At 43.1% G+C, this 22094-nt stretch overlaps 1 protein-coding gene across 1 annotated transcript; it reads right to left on the reverse strand.

Moving 5' to 3' along the window:
- Positions 1-6937: 6937 nt before the first annotated feature.
- LOC109891977 (ribonucleoprotein PTB-binding 1) lies at positions 6938-22080 on the reverse strand. The gene is made up of 14 exons (XM_031827483.1): positions 21691-22080; positions 19930-19996; positions 19299-19768; positions 14514-14705; positions 14286-14406; positions 13575-13675; positions 13008-13086; positions 12465-12652; positions 12247-12325; positions 11999-12138; positions 11491-11562; positions 11195-11326; positions 8992-9051; positions 6938-8889 (listed from the first exon to the last, which is right to left on the reverse strand). Exons 1-14 carry the CDS (start codon positions 22003-22005, stop codon positions 8755-8757), a joined length of 2151 nt encoding a protein of 716 aa, XP_031683343.1. The 5' UTR covers positions 22006-22080; the 3' UTR covers positions 6938-8754.
- Positions 22081-22094: the final 14 nt, after the last annotated feature.

The following is a 22094-nucleotide window of genomic DNA, read 5'->3' on the forward strand; positions in this document are numbered from 1 at the left end:
TGGTCTATTTTCACCTCTTAATTTCCCCTAACATTACCGTTCTGACTCAGTGGTGCACATATAGCCTATAATCTGTTTATGAGAAATATCATCATCTAATATTGTAAGAGCTTTCATTGTCTTCTTATTTGCCCCCTTTATTTATCCTATGGTTCTGACTTGGTGTACAGAGAAAATACTTTACGAGCAGCCCATGTTCTGCATTCTGTCGCTGTACATTTCAAAAGTGATGAACACATAGTTATATTTTTTATTTAACTAGGCAAGTCAGTCAAGAACAAATTCTTATTTACAATGACGGCCTACACCGGCCAAACCCGGACAAAGCTGGGCCAATTGTGTGCCGCCTTATGGGACTCCCAATCACGACCGGTTGTGATATATCCTGGAGGCTGTCTGTAGTGACGCCTCTAGCACAGAGATGCAGTGCCTTAGACCGATGTGCCATGTCCGTTTTAGCTCGCTTGTTAGTCTTAATTGAAAATACGGAATGCCTCTTATCCACTCATTGTTCCTTCGATTGTCAGTAGAAACCACATTTGTTTAAGCAAGTTAGCCATATCAGCTATGTTTAAAAAAAAGGCTGTAAACGAGGCTGAATTAATTGTTTCACTGCCAGACAAGGCTCCGCTGACAGCCAGGTGTAGCGGTGGTAAGGATTCACTCCATTGTGCTGGAAAGAAAGCTCTGCTATAGGGACAGCTTTATGTAGGCACTACCAGTTTGTGGGCACCGATTGTTGCCGTTATAGTGAAATTCATGTATTGTTTAGTGTTGTGTTGTGTAGTGGCTTTGCTGGCAAGCATCTAAAAAATGTGGGAGGAGTTTGCCCCACCAAGATTTACATGCTAAAATCGCCACTGATTGATATAAAAACAGCTGCATTGGGCCTTTAATACAAAAATAATGGAACTTTGTATATTCACAATTTACAAGTCTAAATGCATTCTCCAAATCATAACCAAGATACCTGAGCCCTGTAACCACAGGACAAGGAACCTACACAGAGTCAAAATAATTACCCAGGGATGCTAACCCAGATTGACTCCAATGCTTCCTACCGTTGCTGGATGTCCTTTGTGTGATGGACCATTCTTGATACACATAGGAAACTGTTAAGCAGTCATTGAACGCGAAGAACCCATCAGTGTTGCAGTTTAGTAATTTAGCAGACACTCTTATCCAGAGTAACTTACAGTAGTGAGTGAATACATTTTTCATACTTATCCCCCATGGGAATCGAACCCACAACCCTGGCGTTGCAAGTGCCATTCTCTACCAACTGACCCACACAGTACCAGGTCTTCACACAAACTGGTGCTTCTGGCACCTACTACCATAACCTGTTTACAGGCACTTAAATATTTTGTCTTGCCCATTCACCCTCTGAATGGCACACACACAATCCATGTCTCAATTGTCTTAAGGCTTAACAATCCTTCTTTAACTTGTCTCCTCCCCTTCATCTACACTGATTGAAGTGGATTCAATAAGGGACATCAATAAGGGATCATAGCTTTCACCTGGAAAGAGCAGGTGTTCTTAATGTTTTGAGTACTCAGTTTAAATACTATACCTGCTATGCTGATGAGGTAACATTATGAACACTACCATAGATACCTGATATACTTATGTCATGACGTTGCCCTCTTTGGGTACAGCAAGCACCATCCCCCGCTCTCTGCTTCTACAACCAGATGGCTGTGGTCAGAGTGAGGTCGTAAATTCCTAGGGAAGACCCTGCCATATAGTATAGAGAGAGTGAAGTTTCATAGAGAACAAAGGAATTTCTTCCACCTCACAGAACTTGAGGTCCGAACAACATTTACGTTCCGGAGAAGGTATAAAAGATCGGTGAAGAATCCAGCTACAAACTGGTCCATTTGTTACAACTTGGGGAAGCTCATGGGAGACGGTGCGACCACATTACCATAATGCTGTTTATATAATAGCCTCAGATATGAGGTTTACATCTAATTGTTGTATAAGATGAATGAGTGAGGATGATCCTGTTTGTAAAATGGTGTAATGTGATTTTGGACTGTTTAATGAAGGAAACTCCAATTCCCTTTTGAGTTGAACTAAATCAGAGGACCGCCCATGAGCCCAGTTGGGTTCAGGCATCCTGGGACAGCCCCTTTTCTGCAATTCCGAGTAAAACCCAACTTTGAGAAATTCTCAGTAGACCATGTTTCTCTCAATCACGGGAGGACAAAGGTTGCAGACCATTGCTGAATCTTTTAACCACCATACCACGTGGTTAAACTCTTAAGACTATCGATACCAACAGAATAAGAACAAGTCTTTGATATTAATTACTAGTCTACAGCTAGGAATTCGGTATCATTGAACGCGAAGAACGACAACCGCCGAAACACCCATTCTACAACAACATGAATGTCGCTCTGAAGTATCCCCTCTAACAGACAGAGAGAGATGGACAATTCTACAAAAGAAACAAACTTCTCAACAGCGATCAAGACAACACACTGAGCGTATATATATATATATATTGATTGCGATTGTTCCCGAATGAGTGAGCGTTCATGTGCAAAGGATTGGCATTTCAATTGTTATAATTATTAACTCTGTATTGACTTCTCAGTCGACCCCACTTCCCTTTTGTCTAACAAGCCGCCATGCCAGTTTAGCCCACTAGGGCACATTTCCCAATAATTTCTTGTAACTATATTGACTTTGTTTGTTTGTTTATGCATTTCTGTGAATTACTTAGTTAGTAATAAATACATGATTTAAGACAACTGATGTATGGACTCAGTGAAGACTGAGTTCGTGCAGATAACCAACAATTTACGACGTTTGGAATGAGACTAAGGTGAGGTAAAATAAATAAAATCAATCATTCGAAGACTAATTGATCAGATATAAAATATCTGAAAAGTTATTTAAGGAAATTATAACTTTGTAATCTGAATATTTTCCTTGGTGCCCCGACTTCCTATTTAATTAGTTACATGATTAAATCAGTTTAATCGCGTAATACTAATTACAGAGAATCTTTGATAAAAAAACTAAGTCTTCAATTTAATGATAGTAAAGACACGACACTTATGAGGAAATGTTATAATCATTACCATATAAATACCTGTTAAACTGATGAGGTGTCCTTATAAAAGCTAGCATATAAATGCTGGATGTGCTAATGAGGTACCATTATAAACACTACCCTATGAATACCGGCTATACTGATGAGGTAACGTTATATGAGGACACTACCGTATCGATAAATAACCTGCTGGTAAGTGAGATAGGAAGCCATGGGAATTATATGAGTTTACTAGATTAATGATAAGTGACGATCCATCCAGACCAGCCTTACTGACTGAACTTTCGTAAACTATATTACCTGCTGCTGGCGAAATACCATGAAGGTTATTCACATTTAGCCCCCTGTAGAAATCTCACATTAGTCCTCTGAATATAGTGTATGCATGTCTGTCTCTCTGTCTCTCTCTCTGTGAGAGTGAGCTCTCAACATAAACCTGTGCCTGCTGGGTATTTGATGTTTTGGAATATTGATATTAAGATGATTCCGGTAAAGGAGCGCTCTCTCTCTCTCTTTGATCACCAACACATGAAAGTCTCCTCTATTTATATCATGCCAAGAAAAGCCCTGTGTCTGTCTGGCCTCTGTCCCAAGCTGTGTGTAGTGTAACATAGTGTAGTGTGAGCACCAGGGAATTCTGGGAATTGGACCTCCTCTTATGGAGGACAATGAAACATTAATCCACACCACTTTTCTGACAGTGAAGAATAATCTTGCCTGGCCACTAACATTGTGTGTATCAGTAAATATGTGGTTGTTCATTTGTACTGTAGGACAATGGGTGGTGGAAGGTAGTCCATACATGCTCATATACCACCATGTCAATGCAGCCATGCATAACAATGTAATAATGGATTTTGGTGGAAGGTAAGTCCATACATGCTCATATACCACCATGTCAATGCAGCCATGCATAACGTAATAATGGATTTTGGTGGAAGGTAAGTCCATACATGCTCATATACCACCATGTCAATGCAGCCATGCATAACAATGTAATAATGGATTTTGGTGGAAGGTAAGTCCATACATGCTCAAATACCATGTCAATGCAGCCATGCATAACAATGTAATAATGGATTTTGGTGGAAGGTAAGTCCATACATGCTCATATACCACCATGTCAATGCAGCCATGCATAACAATGTAATAATGGATTTTGGTGGAAGGTGAGTCCATACATGCTCATATACCACCATGTCAATGCAGCCATGCATAACAATGTAATAATGGATTTTCTTCCAGCGGGGTATCTGATGTCATTTGTATAAACCTAGAAATAACCTCAGTGTCTACATTTTCTTTTTCTGCAGTGGTGGTGAAGGAGCGTGTTCATATTGGCTATGAGCCCGTTACTGACCGGCATCCTCCTTTAAACTCCATTTGAAACTGCACTGCAGTGTCCCTGTGTGTGTTTGTGTTCCAGGGCCGAGGTGGGAGAGAGAGAGAGAGATGACGTTATCTAATGTATTAGGAATGGGAGACCTTGAGACTGGTTTACTTTGGGGACCAGCAGAGCAACATTTATGACTTTAAAGTCCAGATAAGTAGATTTAGAAGCTTCTTAAGACCATATTGATGAGGCTGAGGGGCTGGAGAGGATATCTGAGAGCAAGATCCAGTAGCTGACCCTTCCGCAAGGCTGTCCAATTTCCTCACTGCCGCTCTCCCATCTCCCCATCCACTGCCATGGCTTCTGTTTCAAACACAATTAGTAGTGATGCTGATACTGCTTCTGTATGGAACATGGGCATTGGACACCACAGATGTGGCACCACTAAAATGGAGAGTACATGGCAAAGCAGTTGCTTATTTTAACTTAGGAACCAGAGGGGCTGGACCCATTGGCCACCACATAGATTCCTGATTAATAAAACATTGCAGGCAGCCTTACATTTTTCACATCGCCTACCAAAGCTTTTATACAGTCAGCGATGCAAGTGGAAAGGGTGGTTTAAGAGGTATTCATGCTAAAAACAGCTCCATTATTTGAACCCCCCCCCCCCCAAAAGTCTCTGGTTGATTAGGTGTTCAATTGTCATTTCACTATACTGATTATAAACCAAATTGATCCTGCAGAATAGGCACACTTCATGTCTAAGTGTAGCACAGGGAGAACATCTCTCTGCTGCTGATATTTACAGTGCAGTCCTCATAGCGCTTCTCCCACCCTCCTGTATTTTGGAAAATCACAGGTTTCTGCAGCAACTGTGTGCAGGGTGACTGCGTGGGTGGAAATATGACAGGCAGAAATCTAAATGTGTCTGACACACCGTCCACTGAGCCGCGTTTGGTGGTTCCCCCAGAGCGCTCTGGTTACAGACAGCAGGCACCACAAGAGAGATTAAAGGCACTAAAAGTATCAAATACACAAAATGGAGGTGTGCAGATTTGTTTCCAATATGCTAAAATGATGCAACCATCTGAGCAATGTTCCATTTCTATGGTAACATTTGTTTCCGTTGCATTAAAATTGATATGAACATTCCATTTAAACCATATGATAATGGTATTCAGCCAACATTCCCTGCCTAAATATAACAAACATTTCCTCTACATAGCATCTAATTGGTTTCATCTCAGTGCCCCAGTCATGAACACTGCTACTTCTAGCAGTTGTAACCAGGAGACAGTAACAGCCAATCAAAGTCACCTTGTAGCCTGATTACAGGATGGAGGAGGACCGGCCTCTTCAGTCCCCCTCGTTTCTTACAGTAGAGGAGCTGAGGGGGTGAAGGGCACCAACAGTAAAACATTTGACCACGGTGTGCCCTAAGACCACGGTGTGCCCGAACCCAACGGTTTCCACAAAAATCCCAGTGCTGGTGCCCTGGACCTCATCAGCACTTTTTCAGCTATAAGATGCAAAGGAAACAAAACTTTTATTTTTTATTTTTTTTTATGTGACAAGTTCAGGTAGTCATACGTCCATTTCGAAACATTTTCACCCTACTGAACACAACCATGTACCCTAAACACCAGTCAACTTCCCCTCCTATTAACCACTGACTACTCAGTTTTGTCCAGTTCTCACTCTAAGAGTTAACATTTTCACTCATGTCAGTCTCTCCATTTGAATTTCTCTCCATTTCATAATTGACATTTATCCTCCTCGCCACAAATGGCCATGGCTTTGGAGTCAAGCGGTGTCAGCCAGTATCAATTGCCAGCGCCACGTTCACAGAGTCTAAAGTAGACTAACATCTTTTCCATGTCTAACTCTGGGACTGTATTGTGCATGTGCGAGAGCTGCCTTGGGCCATAAAGCATAACAGACCCAGAAACAAGACAAACAACCATCCTCCCCCCTAACAGCAGAAGCCATACTTGGTCAGTTTGTATCTGTATTCTGAAGCCATCTATTGTATCATTGATTCACCTTGACAGTGGTTTCAAAGGCAGCCAACGAAAATTTCAGTTGATGAATATCAAAATATGTGGTTTACGAAAGACTATTGAAATGCAGTCCTTGTGGAGACCTACAACCAAAAATGAGTGATAGTTTGCATGCCAACTAATTGGTATTACGGGGTTGCTTTTGGCCAGTTATTATAACCCATTTGCATGAGTACAGGACTCCAAATGTATTCATTTTACAGTTAAGGTTTATGGAGGTATTGTTATAAATAACATGAACAACCCAAAAGGGGGACTGTAGAGAGCCATAAGAGTAACAATCATTTACTTATACGTTTGATCTGTGTTCCTCACTTATGAGAGGAGGCAGGGAGTCTCAGGTGTGGTGGCTGCATCCATGGCAACCGAACTTCGCAAGTCAGTGTTGTCCTGAGTTAACAGCATCAAAATATAACAACTGCTGTCTAACACAGCCAGCGTATTGACCATAGAAATGAATTGACCACAAAAAGATGAATTAAATAACATTTACTTGCTCCAAAACAGACATATGGCAGAACAGATGACAGAAGAGATGAGCTTCTTGTATGAGGAAAAACAAAAGCAATCTTCAGTCATGTCATACAGCAGCACATCTGGGTCTATACAGAACATGGGGAAATCTGCCATTGTGGCTGCACTTGATAAGTCACTAAAATATACACTAAGTATTGAGCAGCAGTTTCAATCTTAAAACAGACCAGAAGCCAAAGATATGATTGAGAAAACAAGAGTTTAGGACTCCGAGGAAATGTTCAAGCTTTAAAGTATGTACACGGCAAAAACAAAGGGGGGGGGGGGGGGGGGTAGTCAAAAAGCCCAGAGGGGGAAGATGAGATGACAGGGAAAAACTGTTAAGGCGCAAGTGTAATTGCAGTTCCCATCAGAAGTCAAGAGGTAATGGTGATCACAATCAAAATGTCAACCAGATTATTCTTCACAGACTAAGAACCCAATCACTGACCAATCATAAGCTTAATATCCATGCAAACCTCAGAGGAAGACAGAGTAAACACCGGTTAAGAGTCACTGGACACTCCCATCACAGTAACACTTCAGATAGGAAGTCAATTTCTCCTGGACTGGTACACTGGATGAAAATTCTACAACTGCCAAGCTTGATTAAATATCAGTTTAGCCCCTGAGGATAAACAGCCCCCCCTGCTGGTCTACAGGAGAGGGACAGCCACATGGGAGCCAACCTAGCCATGGCTCATTAATAAATGACAGTAGTTAATTCATGTTTAGGCTCTGAGTGGATAGAGGCCACAGGTGTCCCTGCTTACTGTTATAATCTCTAGATATTAAAGTCGGGATAAGGCACAGCAACCATCCCCTCCGAACAAATGAGCGCAAGTGCCATGGTGGTTGAGATGCAAATACTAACTCAGACAAAGAGCTCGTCAACACAGAATACACCGATTTGGCAGAGCACAGGTTGAAAAAAAAAATGAAAAAAGTGAGAACAGAAATTCAACAAAGCTGGAGAATTGTGACCCACCTGTGTCCTCCAAGTGCAACACTAAAACACTCAGTGCAGAGAACAGGCTCCCAAATGAGAAGGAGGGGTGGAAGAGTGAAGGGTTGAAAACAGCATATTCCAGACTAGTTTTTGGTAAGGCGACAGTTCTTCCAAAGGACGAAAGACAGAAAGGCAGTACTGCTACACAGATCTAAGTGAAGCCAAGTAAAGGCCTGAATCCTGTCCAGACAGTCAGTACATAACCCCTGTAGAAGGAAGGAGCGGGAAAAACACCATCCAAACAAACTAATGAACTATATACAAAAATATTGGGAGGCAAAACATTTTAAAATAAAAACCTGTTGACACCATCACAACAGGAAGAAAAAGCTCACGCAAAAAGATTTAAAAAACTAAAATTAAAATAGTGTTCAGCCAACCAATGAAGAGAATACACAGAAGAAAAAAAGACCTGAAATCAGATTTTACAATTATTTTCTTATAGTACAAGGTAACTCCCAGTTTTTAAACAAAAGGATTTCCTGAATGAAAAAAATACATTAAAAAAGATAAAACTTCATTTACAAGCACACTGAAATCATATTCACAAACTCCCATACACTGGCACGCATTGTTATGTCCTGATTAGCGACAGGCTGCACCCCCAGCGCCCTCCAGGGGTCGCTGGCAGGAACACAAGTGAGAGACCACTGGACCACCAAGCCCAAACCTAAAAGCTGATTGGAGGAGCTCCGGGGTGAAATGGAGCCATGAGCCACATCCTGGCTGTTAATTGGCAACTCATACAAGAAGCTTTGATTGGTTTACATTAGAAGATACGCTTGCGTTTCAGGTAGGAGTCAGCATAGTGGCCCCCAAGGCCCTGGGAGTGTTGTCCCACGTAGCCCCCTTCTGGGCTGGGCTCTGGAGACGGGATCAGACGCTTGTGACCACCAACGGGAGTCTACAGGGGGCAGAGACATAACCACTGTCAATGCGATGGTGAGAAATGGGGACAGAACAGGAAATGGCAGACAAACTTACAATGACAAAGAGGCACACTGACCTTCATCCCCAGACCAGATGGGTGTGTGTTAGAGTGGCTCACCGGAGGCATGCCCACAGCCTGAACAGACAAACAGTGTTCAGTGATCAAAACAGAACCACAAAGCATTGGTCTCATCTAAAAGGCACAATATGATTTCCAGTGAAGACGGCCAGCTTGGGTCTTTGTGAGTGTAAAACTAAAAAAAGGAACAAACAGGCACAGTAAAGCCTGATCTATCCTTTCAACTTTGACAGTCCACTCAAACAAAAATATGCAATATCGAATATCCGCATCTTCCTTCACAGGATTTCGCTACAAAATCTCTGCAGGGCAATTCTCCACCATTTTGTTTGTCATTGTTCTGCCAGCATGGCTACTGTGGTTATGCAACAATGCGCGGCTTCAAGCATATCAGATAATGTGTTGTCCGCATTCGTCTGAGTGGACCAAGGACACGCAGACTAAGTAAATCATTTCATTTAACATTTGCATCCCAACTGTTTCATATCGTTTAGAACTTAGATTGTCCCCAACATGATGGGTGCTACGAGCCAACAGCCGTCAAGACTAGAGGTCGACCGATTAGGATTTTTCAACGCCGATACCGATTATTGGAGGACCAAAAAGCCGATACGATTAATCAGCCGATTTAATATTTATTTTGTAATAATGACAATTACAACATTACTGAATGAACACTTATTTTAACTTAATATAAATCAATAAAATCAATTTAGCCTCAAATAAATAATGTAAAAACAAAGTGTTGGAGAAGAAAGTAATATGTGCCATATAAGAATATGTGCCATATAAGAATGTGTGCCATGTAAAAATGTGTGCCATGTAAAAAAAGCTAACATTTAAGTTCCTTGCTCAGAACATATGAAAGTTGGTGGTTCCTTTTAACATGAGACTTCAATATTCCAAGGTAAGAGATTTTAGGTTGTAGTTAATACAGTATTTATAGGACTATTTCTCTATACCATGTGTATTTCATATACCTTTGACTATTGGATGTTCTTATAGGCACTATAGTTTTGCCAGTGTAACAGTATAGCTTCCGTACCCCTCCTCGCCCCTACCTGGGGTCAAACCAGGAACACGTCGACAACAGCCACACTCAAAGCATCGTTACCCATCGCTCCACAAAAGCCACGGCCCTTGCAGCGCAAGGGGAATAACTACTCCAAATCTAAAAGCGAGTGACGTTTGAAACCGTATTAGCAGACACCCAGCTAACTAGCTAGCCATTTCACATTGGTTACACCAGCCATTAGGCTGATAGCGCTGTTTATGACTTCAAGCCTGTGCTTGCGAAGAGCTGCTTGAATGAATGATTACAGGCCTGCTGCTGCTCAGTCAGACTGCTCTATCAAATCAGACTTAATTATAACATAATAACACAGAAATACAAGCCTTTGGTCATTAATATGATCAAATCCAAAAACTAATTTCGAAAACAAAACGTTTATTTCAGTGAAATACGGAACCGGTCGGTATTTTATCTAACGGGTGGCAACCCTAAGTATAAATATTCTTCTTACATTGCACAACCTTCAATGTAGGTCATAATTACATAAAATTCTGGCAAATTAGTTCACAATGAGCCAGGCAGCCCAAACGGTTGCATATACCCTGACTCTGCGTGCAATGAACGCAAGACAAATGACACAATTTCACCTGGTTAATATTGCCTGCTAAACTGGATTAGTATTTTTACTAGTGATTATGATAGATTTTTTTTTATAAGATACATTTAATGCTAGCTAGCAATTTAGCTTGGCTTCTACTGCATTCACGCAACAGGCAGGCTACTCGTGGAGTGTAATGGTTAGAGCGTTGGACTAGTTAACTGTGCGGTTGCAAGATTGAAATCCCTGAGCTGACAAGGTGAAAATCTGTCGTTCTGGCCATGAACAAGGCAGTTAATCAACAGTTCCTAGGCAGTCATTGAAAATAAGAATGTGTTAACTGACTTGCCTAGTTAAATAAAAAAGGTATATAATAAAAAATCTATATATATAATTTGGAAATCGGAACCCAAAAATCGGCCTTTCCGATTAATCGGTCGAACGCTAGTCAAGACATCTCCGCTAAGTCTAAATAACAGAGGTCAACCTTTATATTTTGATCACACAATCATTAGATCGGTTGATTACATTGGGAAGAGGCAGAGAGAAAGTCTAAGCAGCATTGGGGGTGGGCATCAGTGTGGGCCTACCTTGTTGAGATGGCTGGAGGGGAGGCTGCCGGGGCCGGGTGCCACCGAGCTGTAGTAGGAAGATGAGGGCGGGCTGGGGGGGTAACTATAGTGGGAGGAGGCCTGCTCACTGTAGCCGGGGTGGCCAAACCGCTACAGAGACATTAATCATGTTATTCTATGCTGCATGTACAGTTCTACATGCATATATATATATTTTTTTTTAAAGACTACAAAGGGGAGTAGAGATTGAAAAGGCAAGAGATGCCTCAGTTTGAAGGCTGGATGTGAATAGTGGAGATGGTTTAGTGTCTTACCTGCTGTCCGAACCCTGCCAGAGCTCCAGTGTCCAGAGCCTCCTGCTGTTCATACAGATGGCCCAGAGGATCCTGGGGAGAAAGGAGCCATATGCCATTAAACCTACTGCTCATATAACCAAGTTAAGACTGTACCGTACACTTAAACCACAGCTTCAAGCTTTTTGGTGGCGCATCTGGCTAGTACATTGTCAAGAGGGCAGTCCCGTGTTTGTGAGGCAGAAGACCCTAGGTTCAAACCATTGTGAGGACAGGGTTGCTAGACAGGGAGAAAGTGGTGCTGATAAGCAGGCCCACTGTGTTCCATCACACTAGAAAAGTCCATGCACTGACCACTGGGCAGCCAGAGCTAGAAAACCCACCGGTGGCCACAATGACCTTAACCAAGACAGCAGTGTTCTCGGATATCAAATAAACATCAATGACCAGGCATTCTATCACAACATCAGATCAGCCATGCCAGGCAGTAGGCCTGGACAGTAAAGGTTAGAGGATAAGGGGGACCTACCTGGTGTATTGGGGGGTAGTCTGGGGTGTAGGACTCCTGGTAGCGCAGCCTGTAGTTACAGTGGATGTTCTGTGTGCGCTGGTTGGATGAGTTGCCTAGCGCTGGTCTCTTCCTGTAAGGGTGGGGCCTGCAGTTGGTGCCTGAGTGAATGACGGCAGGAATGGAAAATGTCAAAAACCCTACGGGTCAATACCGGGAAGGAATCAGTCAAACTTCACAGTATGCAGACAGTAGGAGGGGCAGCTCACCTGATGGGAACAGGCTGTGGACATTGAAGGGGTTCTGGGGAAGATTCACATCATTGGGAGGGTGTCCTAGTATGGACAACTATTGGAGAAGACAAAAATAAAACAAATATTAAATTAAAAATCCAGGGACTTGATGTTATGTAATGAGGCACAATGACTTGAGCATCCCTCCTAGTAGGGACAATATTAGAAAAGTATACAGAGTATTTTAATCATACCCCAGGTGCTGTAGGCCCCTCTGCCCCCATCACTCCACCCAGGTGGGAGATGGACATGCCCTGGAGAGTGGGGGAGGGGTTCTGGGAGAAGCTGGTGGGAGACTCTCTGCCCAGGGGTCGACCCATAGAGTGGGGGTTTATGGGTCCCATAAGGTCTGACTGGAGGCCCAGGGATGGAACCACAGCGCCTGGGGACAGGAGACAAACACCTTATTAATATAACAAACACCCCATCACTACACTGTAGAGAGCCCTGAGATCACAAAATCAATACACTGAAAATCAACACAACACAGTAAATAACCTAGATGTAATAAGTACTGCCCAAATCCACTACATGTGTAAAGAAGCTGTAATGTAAATCACTAACAGACCAGCAGGGCTAGCATAGCATGCATATGCTCAGCATCAATATAGAGCATTGCTGTATGTGATAAATAAATCAAACTAGAGAAACGGCCACTAGTGAGTTGTATTGGCAATACAAAATAGACTTGTCATGCCAATAAAGTCTTTTAAAATGAGATGAATGGAAGGTCAAACCTTGAGGCAGGTCTCCCAGCAGATGGACTCCCTGCTGGAGAGGCATAGCAGCCAGAAGGGTGTCCCCCATCAGTCCTGCCTGTAGGAGACACGAGTTAGACACACACACCTCAGTGACCCACAAGATGATAAAAACAGTCTACATACCAGATATTTACTGAACCAAAAATGTAATCACATTTAAGAATTGTCAGTCAACAGAATTCACAGTAAAACACTTAAAAACCAAACCATTAATATGACTAGAAAATCACCTCAAAAAGAACAGCAGAAAGAAACACTTTCCAGAGGAAGAGCATTTACCAGCTTTGGTTTAGGGAGCAGCCCCTTCACAACAAACCTATACCACACACACACTCAGTGATCACTCACACAGGGAAGTAGTCCATTCTCTTTACTGTGCAGCACCTGAGCCCAGAGAAGATGATTTCCCAATAAGGCTTGCTGATAGTAGAGGAGAGAATAAAGTAGGAGAAGTGTGGATGAGAGACTAATGAACCAACATAAGAGGGGAGAGGAGCTAGAGGAGAGAGGTGGTGAGTATGCAGGGCATGGTATGCAGGGTACCTGTTGAACTTGGGCCTGGTTCTGGAGGAGGAGCTGGAGCAGAGCAGCAGAGAGGGCGGGGTTAGCCAGCAGCGGCATGGTGGGAGCAGCACCAAGGAGACCTGCAGAGAGACCAATTGACCTTAGGACCTGACAACCTATTATTTCACCACGCATTAAAGGTGCAATATGCATCCTTTTTGCTAAAATTCTAATAATTTGCCTAATTTCAGTTTGTCACAAAACAAGCAAGTGTAGAGAATCATTGTGTGACCTAAACCGCTGTGAAATATATTTTCAGCTGGTGTACAAAACCGTAAGTGACAGACAAAAAAAAAAAACGATTGAGAAGCATAGAAATTGCGCACATAGAAAAAAAAATCTTTTCCCAGCCTTGCTTACAATGAGAATGACAGATCTTTAACTGACATTCTATGTGAATTTGGTCGGGTCCCCGAAAAAGTTAACCATTGCAGCTTAAAAACACGTGTCAATCTCATTCCACAGAATTTCTACAGGGTTTGGCTCCTTTGTACTTGCATGATGAATTAAAGTCACTAATTAGTAAGGAACTCCCCTCACCTGGTTGTCTAAGTCTTAATTGAAAGGAAAAACAGACACTATGCCCACCATTAAATTAGTTTGACACCCCTGCTTTAAATCATTAACACCAGGGTAAGAGACTCATACCATACATTGTCATCCTTTAGGAAATGGCCTGATCTTACTCACCTTGTTTCCTGCCCTGGGTGAGGGGGTTGAGCAGCATCTTGAGGGTGGCAGGGTTACTGAGGCCTGTGAGGATCTGCATGGCTGTGGGCTCAGGGAGGAGACCTTTCCCTCGGTTCAGGGCCTGTGGAGAGGGAAGAGGAGGACAGCCATTCAGAACAGTTGTTTTACCACAGTAACATAAGGGAGTAATAGTTCAAACGTCTGGTATGGCAACCAAGAAGTCTTTACCATGGTCTGGGCAGCGATGAGGGCAGCCAGCATGCTCCTTCCCGGGGGTCCAGGGGCACAGAAGGAGACCCGGATGTGGGTCCCACCTAGCGCCCTGCCGTCAGCCTCTCTCTGCACCTGCTCAGCCATCTCTGCCGAGGAGAACTCCAACACGGCAAACCGCCGGAAACTGTCATCCTGGCCCTGAGCCAACTGAATAAAGGAAAATTAAGTTAAATATGCATTTCTTATGCAATCAGTCCAAAACTAATGACTAAGCCTTGGTTCTGCCAAATCCACTACATTGTTTGCCATTGAAATAAGTTTACGCAGAGAATTCAGTAATATTAAACTTCTTGACATTGTTAAAAACACCATCCACCCAATGATAACTTTCCATACAGCAATTAGTAGAAAGGAGTATTTGATACGATGGTAGAGACAGTAGGTGGGATTAAACTGAATCTGCCCAGTGGCATTCTGTAATATAAAGAAGAAAATACTTCAGACTTCATGTCCAAATTTTTTCTCTAGTTTGCCACAGCTACGACTGGAGTCTCAACTTTTAAAAGCAATTACCAATCAATGATAAAAAATTTAAAAAGTAATAAACAATGCATCAAGCCCAAGTGAGCTATGGAAAAAAATCACGAGCTTCATATTCCTGAGTTGACCTGTTCAATAGTTAAATTACACAAGTGTTCTGCCAGACCTCAAACTACTGTGCCCTATAGGTATATGAATGAGTGTATGTGGTGCCAAAAGGACAGTGCTGTCTCATTCCAGAAAGGCCTGTAGGGCCAGAGGCCTGCTGACTGACACCACCTGGGAGTCAGGTGGTCATCACCATAGAAACCAGCAATGCTCATTGCTAAAGAAACAGAGTGGCCACAGGAAAAGCAGGTCAAAAGGTGAGGGCTCGAAAGACAGATTCATACAAAAATACTCAATCCATATCCACTCCTTTATGTGAACTTCCCAACACCCTGTCATCACTACAGATGCCCCATGTTACATGATAACACAGCTCTGCTACAAAGTTCAGATGGTTACCTCAAACAGATGTGTCAAACACACTTGCTCAGTGTAAAACAAAAGCAGTTGCCAGTGTTTCCCCTACATGAACTTAGCAGCAGTCCACCACCATTTTTAAATCATGGCCACCACTGAAGAAACGGAATATATAATACATAAAAATAATTCAGGACGGTAAAACATTCAGTGTAAACTTAAACCAGACAAAGTATGTAGACAAGACAATGGAGCTAATTTACACTGCTCAAAAAACACTAAAACATCCTAGATCTGAATGAAATAAATATTCTTATTAAATACTTTCTTTACATAGTTGAATGTGCTGACAACAAAATCACACAAATTATCAATGGAAATCAAATTTATCAACCCATTGAGGTCTGGATTTGGAGTCACACTCAAAATGAAAGTGGAAAACCACACTACAGGCTGATCCAACTGATGTAATGTCCTTAAAACAAGTCAAAATGAGGCTCAGTAGTGTGTGTGTGTGGCCTCCACGTGCCTGTATGACCTCCCTACAACGCCTGGGCATGCTCCTGATGAGGTGGCAGATGGTCTCCTGAGGGATCTCCTCCCAGACCTGGACTAAAGCATCCTCCAACTCCTGGACAGTGTGGTGCAACGTGGCGTTGGTGGATGGAGCGAGACATGATGTCCCAGATGTGCTCAATGGGATTCAGGTCTGGGGAACGGGCGGGCCAGTCCATAGCATCAATGCCTTCCTCTTGCAGGAACTGCTGACACACCAGCCACATGAGGTCTAGCATTAGGAGGAACCCAGGGCCAACCGCACCAGCATATGGTCTCACAACGGTTCTGAGGAGCTCATCTCGGTAACTAATGGCAGTCAGGCTACCTCTGGCGAGCACATGGAGGGCTGTGCGGCCCGCCAAAGAACCTGCTTTAATCAGTGAAGAGCACAGGGCGCCAGTGGCGAATTTGCCAATCTTGGTGTTCTCTGGCAAATGCCAAACGTCCTGCACGGTGTTGGGCTGTAAGCACAAACCCCACCTGTGGACGTCGGGCCCTCATACCACCCTCATGGAGTCTGTTTCTGACCGTTTGAGCAGACACATGCACATTTGTGGCCTGTTGAAGGTCATTTTGCAGGGCTCCTCCTTGCACAAAGGCGGAGGTAGCGGTCCTGCTGCTGGGTTGTTGCCCTCCTACGGCCTCCTCCACGTCTCCCGATGTACTGGCCTGTCGCCAGGTAGCGCCTCCATGCTCTGGACACTACGCTGACAGACACAGCAAATCTTGCCACAGCTCGCATTGATGTGCCATCCTGGATGAGCTGCACCACCTGAGCCACTTGTGTGGGTTGTAGACTCAGTCTCACGCTACCACTAGAGTGAAAACACCGCCAGCATTCAAAAGTGACCAAAACAGCCAGGAAGCATAGGAACTGAGAAGTGGTCTGTGGTCCCCACCTGCAGAACCACTCCTTTATTGGGGGTGTCTTGCTAATTGCCTATAATTTCCACCTGTTGTCTATTCCATTTGCACAACAGCATGTGAAATGTATTGTCAATCTGTGTTGCTTCCTAAGTGGACAGTTTGATTTCACAGAAGTGTGACTGACTTGGAGTTACATTGGGTTGTTTAAGTGTTCCCTTTATTTTTTTGAGCAGTGGGGCAAAAAAGTATTTAGTCATCCACCAATTGTGCAAGTTCTACCACTTAAAAAGATGAGGCCTGTAATATTCATCATAGGTACACTTCAACTATGACAGAGAAAATGAGAAAAAAAATACAGAAAATCACATTGTAGGATTTTTTATGAATTTAATTGCAAATTATGGTGGAAAATAAGTATTTGGTCACCTACAAACAAGATTTCTGGCTCTCACAGACCTGTAACAACTTCTTTAAGAGGCTCCTCTGTCCTCCACTCGTTACCTGTATTAATGGCACCTGTTTGAACTTGTTATCAGTATAAAAGACACCTGTCCACAACCTCAAACAGTCACACTCCAAACTCCACTATGGCCAAGACCAAAGAGCTGTCAAAGGACACCAGAAACAAAATTGTAGACCTGCACCAGGCTGGGAAGACGGAATCTGCAATAGGTAAGCAGCTTGGTTTGAAGAAATTAACTGTGGGAGCAATTATTAGGAAATGGAAGACATACAAGACCACTGATAATCTCCCTCGATCTGGGGCTCCACGCAAGATCTCACCCCGTGGGGTCAAAATGATCACCAGAACGGTGAGCAAAAATCCCAGATCCACACGGGGGGACCTAGTGAATGACCTGCAGAGAGCTGGGACCAAAGTAACAAAGCCTACCATCAGTAAACCACTACGCCGCCAGTGAATCAAATCCTGCAGTGCCAGACGTGTCCCCCTGCTTAAGCCAGTACATGTCCAGGCCCGTCTGAAGTTTGCTAGTGAGCATTTGGATGAGCCAGAAGAAGATTGTCATATGGTCAGATGAAACTTTTTTGGTAAAACTCAACTCATCATGTTTGAAGGACAAAGAATGATGAGTTGCATCCAAAGAACACCATACCTACTGTGAAGCATGGGGGTGGAAACATCATGCTTTGGGGCTGTTTTTCTGCAAAGGGACCAGGACGACTGATCCGTGTAAAGGAAAGAATGAATGGGGCCATGTATCGTGAGATTTTGAGTGAAAACCTCCTTCCATCAGCAAGGGCATTGAAGATGAAACGTGGCTGGGTCTTTCCGCATGACAATGATCCCAAACACACCGCCCGGGCAACGAAGGAGTGGCTTCATAAGAAGCATTTCAAGGTCCTGGAGTGGCCTAGTCAGTCTCCAGATCTCAACCCCATAGAAAATCTTTGGAGGGAGTTGAAAGTCCATGTTGCCCAGCAACAGCCCCAAAACATCACTTTACTAGAGGAGATCTGCATGGAGGAATGGGCCAAAATACCAGCAACAGTGTGTGAAAACCTTGTGAAGACTTACAGAAAACATTTGACCTCTGTCATTGCCAACAAAGGGTATATATATATATATATATATAAATAAAGTATTGAGAAACTTTTGCAGGTGACCAAATACTTATTTTCCACCATCATTTGCAAATAAATTCATTAAAAATCCTACAATGTGATTCTGGATTTTTTTCTTCTCATTTTGTCTGTCCTAGTTGAAGTGTACCTATGATAACTTACAGGCCTCATCTTTTTAAGTGGGAGAACTTGTACAATTGGTGGCTGACTAAATACTTTTTTGCCCCACTGTATATAAAACCAAGATCTTTAAGAACTAACAAGCAAAGTAAAAACAGTCCAGGACAATCTAAAACTCAATGTCATGGCGTTGGCCATCCATTGATTTTGTTATACGTTTGAGTCATCCAGATAGCATAAGAAAATTGTATAAGCAATGGCAAAGTGTATAATAGCTCTAAAACTGCTAATTTTCTCTGCCCAATGGCAGAATGTGTAGAACTGCAGGACATTAGCTTAAAACAAAATGGTGTTTGAGGCCAAGAGGGCATCTAATACCGTGCCATTAGCCATGCCCACACTAACTCTGTCACCACTGCTTTAAAAAAAACCTAGAGGTAAACAGTTGGAACAGCTTTCATAACAAAAGTAAAAGGTAGTGTCAAAAGTAAAGCAGGCATGTTCTGCTTGCTACTAGAGTATACTGGAGCCACAGATACAAATTGAACTGAGAAAAGCTACTAGATATATACTATTCATGAGAGCCAGATACACTGATATTTTCAGAGGATTTAACATGTGTAAGTTTGTGAGAGGGTGTTGCGTTCCTGTCCGCATGTGACTGACCTGGCAGAAGATGGGTGTGTGTGTGTCGGCCAGGGCATTGTTGAGGTCCTGGGCGGTCAGCAGGCTGGGGGGCAGACGGTCCACACAGAGACACCTGGAGTGCAGGAGGGGGTAGGTGAGGGAGCCCACCTCAGTCCAGTGGACGTACAGCATCCTTGAGCCCAGCTGCTTCCCCAGCAGCTCAGACTTAGCCCTAGCCGCAGAGTCCTTCTTCATGTACTCCACAAAGCCGTAGCCCTTGGAGTGGCCAGTGGAGGCACTGTGGACCAGGAAGCAGCGCTCTAGGTTGCCGAAGGGTCTCACCAGCTCCTCAAACTGCTGCTGGGAGAAAGCGTGGGGCAGGTTGGCGATGCACAGCAGCGCGTCGGTGGGCTGCAGCTGCACAGAGATCTCCCTCTCCCGGAGCATGTGCTGGTGGAACTCTTTGATGGCACATTGTGCCTGCTCCCCATGGAGCAGTGTGATGAAAGCTGAGGGAAGAGAACATGAGCTAAGACCTTGAAGAAATATGTGGAAGGTTACATTGCTCAAAATAGGAAGAGAGTTGAAGAATCTGTCTAGCTCAGTCAGAGAGCCTGCTGCATCCAATTAGTCTTACTGGGATTTATATTTTAGTCTTTGCTTTACTTACCTGTTCCCTTGTATTTGTCCACAAAGCAGTACTTCAAGTCATAGTTGCGCAACAGCTCATGAACCTCCTGAAAGGGAGAAAGTGTGGTTAGCTACAGTCAGTGTTTCCCCTATATCTTTTGCCACAGCATTCTCCAGCCAACATTTTTAAAAGCACTCCTTGGCCAGAGATAATTTTGCTTTTTTTTCTCCCCCCTGCAATTGTACACATCTTGCCTGGGCTTATGCGGTGTTATGCCATCTGAGTGACTCAAACATAATGCCATTTTAGATTCGCCCCATCTAGTTTTTAACTTTTGTGATTGTTGGTTCAATCACATTTTTGGGCATGGAAGCAACGATTTAGCAGTGATAGCCCACCGCTGCTAAACTAATAACTTAACCTAAATGAATACCATTACCTTGATACATTAATGTGTTATTCTTCTCCAACTACCACAGAACACTTAAAATGTGATATTCCCAGATTAGTACAGGTCTACTTTTTACCATACAATGGTGTAGTATTGTAGGCATAAATTAAGCTTAAAATTAAGTGTTAAACACTACAATCACTTGAGAGCATGACAAACTAATGTGATGTGTTAACATCCCTAATCTAAAGCATCTGTTGTGTAGCTCCATCTACATGTCTACTTTTATTCACTGACCAGCTTTCCATTATTTTTTTGAGGGGGTGGTCGAAACATGTTGCTATCAGTTTTTCTTAATGTCCAATTAGGGACAGTGTGATATTGGCAAGTGCTTTCCACAACAATATATGAGTATACACCATCTGTAGTGCCTGAATGCTCATCAGTATTGATTAAAAAATATATAGAATGATTGCTTGTATCAACATGTGTCTTTGCCAACATGTAACAAAAGCAAAGTCATCCCTAGCTATTGGGCAATGGTGGAAAACAGTTGCCCAGTCACTGTGATAGGAGAAATGGTTGTTCCACAACGCTTTGCCTGTTCCACAAACGAATCGCAATGCTGTCTAGCATTTTCTGAAAGCGGCTACGTTGCCTCTACACCTTCAACCCTTTGTCACTGCTACTCACGTTCCCATCTCGAACTCCCAATATGCACCCAGGCAAACAATGAAACGCGCACAGGCCACAGTTCCCCACGAGTCAAGCATGTTCCAACTTTTTTTTTCTCCAAAATGTTCCAGGGACATTAAGTTTGTTTCAATGCGGGAAATTAACTGAAAATATTTTTAAACGACACTTTTGAACCAGTCACATACAATGCATGTCAATCCATAGCCTGACAATGACTGGTCAAAACAAAACAAACAGTTTTGCTAACGTTAGCAACTAGCATTGCCTTTCCGCACGAGGATTTTAATTCTGCACTTTCAACTTGTCCAACAACCACGCGTGATGCTGGAGTGGGCAATTGCAGCCAGGCCGTGAATAACCACCAAACATCACCTACCACGTCCCAGATACGTTGAGACCTCAAAATGTATTCGCGACATAATTAGGAAAGATAATTAGTCAGCAAAGCATTGTTAGTTACTAGGAAACTATGCTAGCTAACTGTAAGAGAAGCTAGCTAGAATATAGAAATCACCAAAAGCCAGCGAACCCAGTTAAATTACTGGTTAAAAAAAAGCTAGATGTCAATTTCATGGCAAGGGTATGGTAATGTGTTTTTAATATTTATTAGATTCAACAGCTGCAGCCTGGGCTTGATGTGATCTGATGCAATTACTGACCCGCGTTAGCTTTCTAACGCTTGTGAAAACTAAAAGAAAGTTAAGGAAACTTACCTGATTGCTAACATCGGATGGCAGGTTTTTAATTATGATTTTCCGGCGATTGTAAAACTCTCGACGAGTTCTGTCCAAGCGACTCTCAATCTCTTCAGGGCTAAGCGTTGTCAACTCTTCATCGACCCTTCGCTGACACTTGTTGTCCGATGATGCATCCCCATCACTGGGCTCGAGTTCGGGATCCCTGGACACCCAATTATCGTGTTCGACTGCGGGGTCATAGTTTTCGTGAAATGGACGGCTAGCGAAATTGGGCCCTGCATTTGGATTTTCTTCTCTGGCAACTGCGCTAACGGACGCCGCGGCCTCCATCACTTTTGCTTGGGAAGTTTTCTGAAACTGACAACACCGTCAGATTTGAGCAGTTTAAACAATACACACATGGGCGCAACTCGGTTTCT

The sequence above is a fragment of the Oncorhynchus kisutch genome, linkage group LG6 (genome assembly GCF_002021735.2).
Source record: "Oncorhynchus kisutch isolate 150728-3 linkage group LG6, Okis_V2, whole genome shotgun sequence".
NCBI classification, from domain to species: Eukaryota; Metazoa; Chordata; class Actinopteri; order Salmoniformes; family Salmonidae; genus Oncorhynchus; species Oncorhynchus kisutch.

Excerpts from the sequence above, each read along its gene's own strand:
- LOC109891977 (XM_031827483.1), bottom strand. The coding sequence starts at position 22,005 with ATGGAGGCCGCGGCGTCCGTTAGCGCAGTTGCCAGAGAAGAAAATCCA. Across the intron at positions 19,769-19,929 it reads GGACAAATACAAGGGAACAG|CTTTCATCACACTGCTCCAT; the intron begins GTAAGTAAAGCA and ends CTCTTCCCTCAG. Across the intron at positions 13,087-13,574 it reads ACCAGGCCCAAGTTCAACAG|GCAGGACTGATGGGGGACAC; the intron begins GTACCCTGCATA and ends TGTCTCCTACAG.